Here is an 8221-nt window from a genome sequence, read left to right as displayed (position 1 = left end):
TCTGGCCATCTCGATGACCACGTGAGTACCTCAGAATCACGCATTATCCTGTTGAAAAATAGCACCACTATGGGGCGCGGGGGGGGGGGGGGGGGGGACATTGGATATCCGCGACTTGCGTTGTGCCCTGAAATCATACGCGGTGGCTCCCCACAACACGATCTCAGGAGTAACGCCGCTGTGCCTCTACAAAACATTGTAAGAATGGGACCTCTCCCTACATTCGCCACCATACTGACCGAAGATTATCTGGGATAGTAGAGAACTACTGCCTACGCACAGGATTGTAATTCCCTATCCGGCTGCTGCTAGTCTCCGACCAACAGCGCAGCAAGACACAAGCTGTTGCAGGGAGTCCAGTAAGTGAACTCGGATGACAGGCGCAGATTTGGAGGGGTTACAATGTTCTTGGTGCACACTAAAGCGAGCCTCCCTTGTGATCAGACATGGTCCACCGGAAACTCGACGATTAGTGTGCTTGCTGTCACATTCCGACCTAATGCAACATCGGGCCCTCGTCACATCCGAATGCCCCACAAACCCGGATATTGCACGATTCGACCAGACGACCAAATGGAAACACACAATGAGGACCCTTCCAAGTCTGTCAGGTGCTGATAACGCTGTCTCAGACGAGTGTGCAGCGTCTCCGTGTCCATCGCACTGATCACTCAAAATCTATGTTCGCACCCCCTATAAACCGTACGAGGCCTGATAATAACACTGAAAATGAACAACATTAATGCAATCTGGTGGCCGTTCAGCCTATCAGAAAGAATTCCAGTTATAATCGTTTACATATCCGCTAATGGTGTGTACGTGTACCAAGTTAAATTGACATCCGACAACGTCTTTTTGGTGCTTCCCTTTTTTTTCAGGAAGGGTAAGTAATTCTTGGACTTACTGGAAACTGTTAGCGATTTACAGACTTCAGCTGGTCCAAAAATGATCTGCATCATGAACTGGAGTTTGATAAAAAAGGGATGAGGTAAGTTTGAATGCTCCTCACCGATCACCTTATACTCCTCCACCTTAATTCGTGGCCCAGGACTATCACAGCAGCTTTACCAGCTTTCATAGTTGCAACACAGTGCTTGTTTTTATGCTTGGTGCTTTTTTACATGTTGAAGTGAGCAGTGCCTAATTTCTTTTGGGTGTATTAATTTAATTCTTCTTATTTATTTAAGTTTCTTGTAACTGTCTGTGTGTGTGTGTTCATTTCACCCCACTTAGTTGCCGTTTCCTTACGAGGGTAGCTGTAACAATCTTCTTTTAAATTAGTTCTTGTTCTTGTATCCTTCTTGAGTATATTAGGCTAAGGTCTCTCGTATTTAACAAAATCTTCTCGAGTCTCCAGTTGCATCGATTCGTAAAATTCCCACGAGATTTCGCCAGACAGCTCGTCGGCCATTGCCAAATGGTATTTGACAGCAGTGTCGTCGATGGCCTCGTCTTTGTGTACCTTCACTGCAGGCAGTGAAGTCTGTGCTAATCGCTCCATGCCAAATAACGCCATATCTACATTCGAGATGGTCAGACTCAGCGCCCTGTTCAGTTGAAAGCTAGTTTTTCGTTCCGATTTTAATTTCAGGGGTTTTTGTTTGGGCTACCTCAGATACCATCTGGATAACAACAGAGATGTCTTCAGATGCAGTTGGGTGTCCATTTTCTATACCATGTTCTGCCAAGGCTTGTTGTATGTTGTGTTTTAACCGGGGACATAGAAACGACGGAGAGGCTCCGTCCCCGCCGCAGCCGCAGTGGTTCACAACCCCACGATGACTACCGCAGTCCACTTCACACCTCCGCCGCCCCACACTGAACCCGGGGTTATTGTGCGGTTCGGCCCCCGGTGGACCCCCCAGGGAACGTCTCACACCAGACGAGTGTAACCCCTATGTTTGCGTGGTAGAATAATGGTGGTATACGCGTACGTGGAGAACTTGTTTGCGCAGCAATCGCCGGCATAGTGTAACTGAAGCGAAATAAGGGGAACCAGCCCGCATTCGCCGAGGCAGATGGAAAACCGCCTAAGAACCATCCACAGACTGGCCAGTTCACCGGACCTCGACACAAATCTGACGTGCGGATTCGTGCCGGGGACCAGGCGTTCCTTCCCGCCCGGAAAGCCGTGCATTAGACCGCACGGCCAACCGGGCGGTCGTAGGTGCAGGCGTAATCACACCTCGTGTTCTAGCCAGCTTTGTTCTAAAAATGGCTCTGAGCACTATGGGACTTAACTTCTGGGGTCATCAGTCCCCTAGAACTTAGAACTACTTAAACGTAACTTATCTAAGGACATCACACACATCCATGCCCGAGGCAGGATTCGAACCTGTGACCGTAGCGGTCGCGCGGTTCCAGACTGTAGCAGCTTTGTTCTACATTGCAACGTTATAGCGGCTGCACTCCTAAGTTGTCTTACATACGCAGCGCCTTCTGAGTCCTATATTATCCTTCACAAGCCTCACAACTTCATAGATCTGTGCTAGGAGCCTTAGGGTTGATTTAATACTTTCTCTTCATAAGCAGCCTAGAGTTGTCCGTCAGATATCCACACAATTTTGTGTAAACTAATGAAACACTGTTTTTCACCATCTGCAAACGTGTGTGGGCATGGATTAAAGAGAGCAGAGAATGGAAGACTAAGCACTGTGAAATTGACAGTAGCTTTACTGTGGAATAAAAACAGTTACCAAAATAAAGACAGTGTTTTCGAAAGTACACAATTGTATTCAATTTTCGCCACTCAGTGTAGTGCAATATTCACCGATTCTCCTTGACATGCAATGCTCAGTATGGTTGAGACTTAGCTGTTCAATCCAGTCCCACTGTTACACTATCTGATCAGATGTGTGCGAACGCCCCTATGTAATATGAAATTGATCACTAAATGTGACGAGAGGCACACCCTCTAATATAAAAGGAGGTGAGGAGTATTGTGTTGTCAGTACAGAAGCAATAAAAGCAGAATATGTGGGTGAGGAGAATTCAGTGACGTCGAATGTGGACTACTCATTGGCTGTCACCTGAGCAACAAATACATCAGCAACATTTCAGCCCTTCTAAAGCTGCCAAAATCGACTGTTTGCAATGTGATTTTGAAGTGGCAACGCGAAGGAACAAGTTCACCGAAACGAAGACAAGACAGACCTCATGCCCTGCCCACAGAGACCGTGGAGCATTGCGGTGGTCGTAAAAAGTACCACTAACTCAGCTGAAGGAATCACTCATGATTTCCAACGAGCTATTAACAGCACAATGACTGTGCTTAAGGAATTAAAAAGAATGAGGTACAATGACCGAGCACCTCCTCATAATCAACACATTTCTGCAGTCAATGCCAAACGATGATTGGGGTGACGTCAAGATCGACGTCACTGGACAGTGGATGAGTACAAACGAGTGACTTGAAGTGATTAATCACTCTGTATCCTACGGCAATCCGATGAAAGCATTTGGGTTTTACGAAAGCCTGGAGAACGTTTGCTGCCATCACACATAGTGCCAAATGTGAAATACGGAGGAGGTTGTGTTAGAATATGGGGGGTGTTTAACGTGGTTAGGTTGTGGTCCTCTTATTGTGCTGAAGAAAACGCTACATGCGAAAGGATACGACCACATTTTACAGCATTTTGCATTAGGTACAGCAGAGGAACAATTAGGAGACAATGATTTTTTTGTATCAGCATGACAGTGCATCCTGTTACAAAGCAGCATCTGTGAGGCAATTTTTTGTGGATAGTAACATTCCAGATATGGACTGGCCTGCCCAGAGTCCCGACCTGAACCCAATAACTTACCTTTGGGATGAGTCAGAAGGTCGATTCCGCTCCAGAGCCGAGCATCCAAAGTGTGACTACCTTCTCTGGTTTCGGATCTTCAAGAAAAATGGGCTGCCATTCCCCCATAGACATTCAGATACCTCATTGAAAGGGTCCCCAGAAAAGCTGAAGCTGTTATAAAGGTGAAGGCAACGGCCGTAACGCAGTGGATACACCGGATCCCGTGAGATCACCGAAGTTAATCGCTGTAGGGCGTGGTCGGCACTTGGTTGGGTGACCATCCAGGCCGCCATGCGCTGCTGCCATTTTTCGGGGTGCACTCAGCCTCGTGATGCCAATTGAGGGGCTACTCGACCGAATAGTAGCGGCTTCGGTCGAGGATACCATCATAACGACCGGGAGAGCGGTGTGCTGACCCCACGCCACTCCTATCCGCATCCTCTCTGAGGATGACACGGCGGTCGGATGGTCCCGGTAGGCCACTCGTGGCCTGAAGACGGAGTGCTATAAAGGTGAAGGCTGGACATATCCTATATTAACATCCACTAATAGGCGTGCACAGAGTTATGATCAGACAGTGTAAAAGGCGGTACTCCTGAGGCAGTCCAATGTGTGAAAGTCTGGGGGAGGGGGGCGGCTTCCTGTGACAACGTGAGGCAAATCTTCTTGAAGAGAAAACTGTCGCCGAAATGTTGGCAGTAAATTGGAGGATATTGTCCCGGTTCGATTTCTGGCTGGGTTGGGGATTTTCTCTGCCTGGGGACTGGGTGTTTGTGTTGTCCTCATCATTTCACCATCATCATTCGTGACAGTGGCTCGATTGGACTGTGTAAAAAAACTGGACTGTGTGAAAAATTGGACTGTGTGAAAAATTGGACTGTGTGAAAAATTGGACTGTGTGAAAAATTGGACTGTGTGAAAAAATTGGACTGTGTGAAAAAATTGGACTGTGTGAAAAATTGGACTGTGTGAAAAATTGGACTGTGCCGGCCGAAGTGGCCGTGCGGATAAAGGCGCTGCAGTCTGGAACCGCAAGACCGCTACGGTCGCAGGTTCGAATCCTGCCTCGGGCATGGATGTTTGTGATGTCCTTAGGTTAGTTAGGTTTAACTAGTTCTAAGTTCTAGGGGACTAATGACCTCAGCAGTTGAGTCCCATAGTGCTCAGAGCCATTTGAACCATTTGAACCAAAAATTGGACTGTGTGAAAAATTGGAATGTGTGAAAAATTGGGGCTTCGGACAGGCGCTGATGACCGCGCAGTTGAGTGCCCCACAAACCAAACATCGTCATCATCATCGTGATACCGTCCCAGAAAATGACCAATCCGCTACCCTGCTGAACCTGTGAAGCTGCAAGTCTGCACATCATTGTTACCTGAACAATCCACACTCTTCTGCGATCTTTAGGCTTCAGACAAACTCTACACTTTTCGGCGAAAATAACCGATCGCCGTTGATACAAATTCGATTCCAGGTGTTCCCTTACACGCCATCTTCGACCGCCACAGTCTTGGGCAGTTTCTACTGTTAGCTATAATGGACGCGTAGAGATAAAATTGATCGAGTTAAGACGGTTGCGTACTGTTTAGGTCGATACAGCCGTCCCAGTCGCCTCCAGTAAGGTAGTTCGTTTCCATTATGCCCAAGACACCGTGAGTCACAATTTTTTGGTAGCAATCACCTAGTGGTGGCGACCACGGGTGACGACTATGAGCCAGATCTTTGGCGTTTGAAGTCAAACGGTAGCGGTTGAATGTTGGAAAACTATCACTGTGGAATACTAGAAAAGCAGGTTTGCTTTTAGCTCCATTACACGGGTAATTATAAGGAATGACCTCTTGTGGTCAAAACATTAATAAGAAAGCAGTTTCTGCGTCAGTAAAGTAACTAACTAAACAGGTCACGAAACATGTGCGAAACTTTTTTGAACAGTTTACGGGACGAGGCCATCGTCGACGCGGCAGTTAGTTACCACTTGACAGTAAACGAGGAGCACTCGGCCGAAAGGACGTGGTAATCGCCCTACGTGACGGCACTGGAAACACTAGAAAGTTTTGTTAATTCGTGTTACAACGAGACCGTGTATTTGTTTTCCTTTTCTTGTGTTCTTGTGCTTATTTATTCATAGTTTTGAAAAATGGCTAGGGACTGCTTGTTGTGTGTGTGTGCGGGGGAAGTGGTGAGTGTTGGCAAACGGCTAGAAGCTGCGTTGGCTACTGTCGACAGGCTTCAGGATGCTGGCCCGGCTCCCGGCGGCGGTGGGGCGCCCGGCAACCCCCAGCTGCCTTCGCCTTCGCCTGGCCACTCTGACGGCGCTGCGCCATCCGACGCGTCTGGTTCTAACCGCGCGGCTGCCCCAGTACGCCTAAACAACAGGTACGAGGCGTTGTCTGTTGCGGAAGAGACGTCACAGCCAGCACGAGTCGCCTCGCCTGTTTGGACTGAGGCTGACCTTCGCGGAAGTGCTGAGAGAGTACAGAGGGCAAGATTGCCGGTTTCTGGGAGCCCCAGCTGAAGGCGGGTGATGCGGTATCCGAGGGAAATGTCGGTCCAAGAATAGAATCCAGAGGTTGCTGTATTTATTTTTCAGGTTATCTCGTTCGGCGGCTCCGTGGAGTATAAATATCTATGGAATGAGCATAGCCCATTGGGCATGTTCTCAACATCAAACCGGGCCAGTCACGTGATTTTGGGACGACACAGCGGCTCTGCATTTTGCGATAACAGCGAAACTATCACACGTATGCGCCTTGTATTATGAACTTTTCTACATGTTCGAATTTTTTTGGAACAGCTATGGTGCAGTATTGTCATTGTTGCGGATGCAGAGTCTAACAACCCTACCACAACAAAGGTCAAAAATTAATTATGATTGTAGTGTTGCTCACGCTGCTAAATATTGCATTTTCGGGCAACAACAAAGTTATATTATGTGGCAGGTGTCATTACAGTTAATAAAGTCATTTCTTGAAATAATGGATAAACTGGGCACTCATCTTTTCGTGTTTCCCACGCTGGTCTCGTTGTGAACTCATGGCTCAATCGTCGAAAATCTAGGTAGTGATGATTCCAAGCTCGGATGTAAAGACGCCTAGGTGTTATTCTGCGATATTCAAAAGTTTTATAGATGTGTTTCATAAACCATTCTTGGAGATTAAACTTTTGCAAGTTACTACAATGGTGATGTAAAAAAGTAATCAGCACTCCGAATTTAAGTTACACTTCTTTTTTATTACTTTTGTTTCAGTATCACGTAACTCGTTCCAAAACATCACTTCCCAATATAAAACATACTTGATAATATCTTCCTCACTGTTAAAGTTCACATTTCATAAACTGACTACAATTTGCGTCTTTTTAACATGACGACCAAAGCTTGACTCTCTAATAACCGCTTACGCGCCCGAAAATCAGAGTTAAAAGTACGTCAGAGATCATAGTGACAAAAGAAAGAATACACATAAGAATAATATCATTGCAATATATACATATCAATGGATCGAAGTACCTGTACATTAATGAAATCAAATCTGAATGTTGTCACAGAAATATGTTAACTACTTTACAGAAACACAGTAGAATATTGCTGGTATCGAGAGGTTGAGGTGAGGTGCCGTAATGGTTACGTAATTAAAGTACCATTACAAGAGAGAAGTATGTGAAAGGTGAACCAGTTACTTTTCATACGTACGCACAACAAACGTATGCTTGTAAATGTCATATTGATACGAGCACTTCATATTTTGAAAATTATGGATACACGATATCATAAAGTCTTGTATTCTAGGCATAATTTCTGCAATTTTCTGACCACGTGTTTACGAGAAAAGTGCTAGATAAATCTGCGAGTGTGTTCGAGTAAACCGTCAGCCAGTGGATACATATTGGTGCTGTGTTCATATGCAGATAAAATTTATACGTGACAGTCTCATTAATTTACTCCAGTTTACGCAAATTCTCAAACCCTTGTGTGTATTTCCTACACAGTGTCACTGTAACGTAATTAATTAGAAAAGAGATTCAACAATATGGATAAGGACAGTAGAAAAAAAAAATATTCTTGGATGTCACTTCTTATCCCGTTACAAAAAGAACGTAAATAAAGTGGATTCTGAGTTACGATACTGTGGCGAAAAAGTACAATACCATTGCTGCGCACATCTTTAACTCCATTTGATGGTATCGAATTGTAAAGTTCTCCATAAAACGCGTATGAAAAGTGTGATGTAGTCAGTCATACGACCACATCGCGGCCTGAGAGATCGATCCGCAGGATGCGATTCTCTCGATAAAGGGAACAGAAGAACGGCTGTGCTAGCCAAAGAGTACACAGCCAGTCGCAGTACTTACGCTCGCCGCGATGCCACTCCATATGTAGCTGGAGAGTAGTGCAGTAGTGCCAGTCTACAGTTGGTAGCCGCGCTCAGTGGTCAGC

General features: G+C 45.9%; 1 protein-coding gene across 1 annotated transcript in view; it reads left to right on the top strand.

Annotated features, from left to right (window-relative positions):
* The first annotated feature begins 5923 nt into the window (after positions 1 to 5923).
* Positions 5924 to 8221, top strand: part of LOC126249144 (calcium/calmodulin-dependent protein kinase type 1-like) — a 481462-nt gene continuing 479164 nt past the window's right edge. The window contains exon 1 of the mRNA XM_049950797.1: positions 5924 to 6162. Coding sequence (XP_049806754.1) covers positions 5924 to 6162 — 239 coding nt within the window. The remainder of the gene's footprint in view (positions 6163 to 8221) is intronic.

Source organism: Schistocerca nitens, chromosome 3 (assembly GCF_023898315.1).
Source record: "Schistocerca nitens isolate TAMUIC-IGC-003100 chromosome 3, iqSchNite1.1, whole genome shotgun sequence".
Taxonomy (NCBI): Eukaryota; Metazoa; Arthropoda; class Insecta; order Orthoptera; family Acrididae; genus Schistocerca; species Schistocerca nitens.
This window is presented reverse-complemented; position numbering and strand designations above follow the sequence as displayed.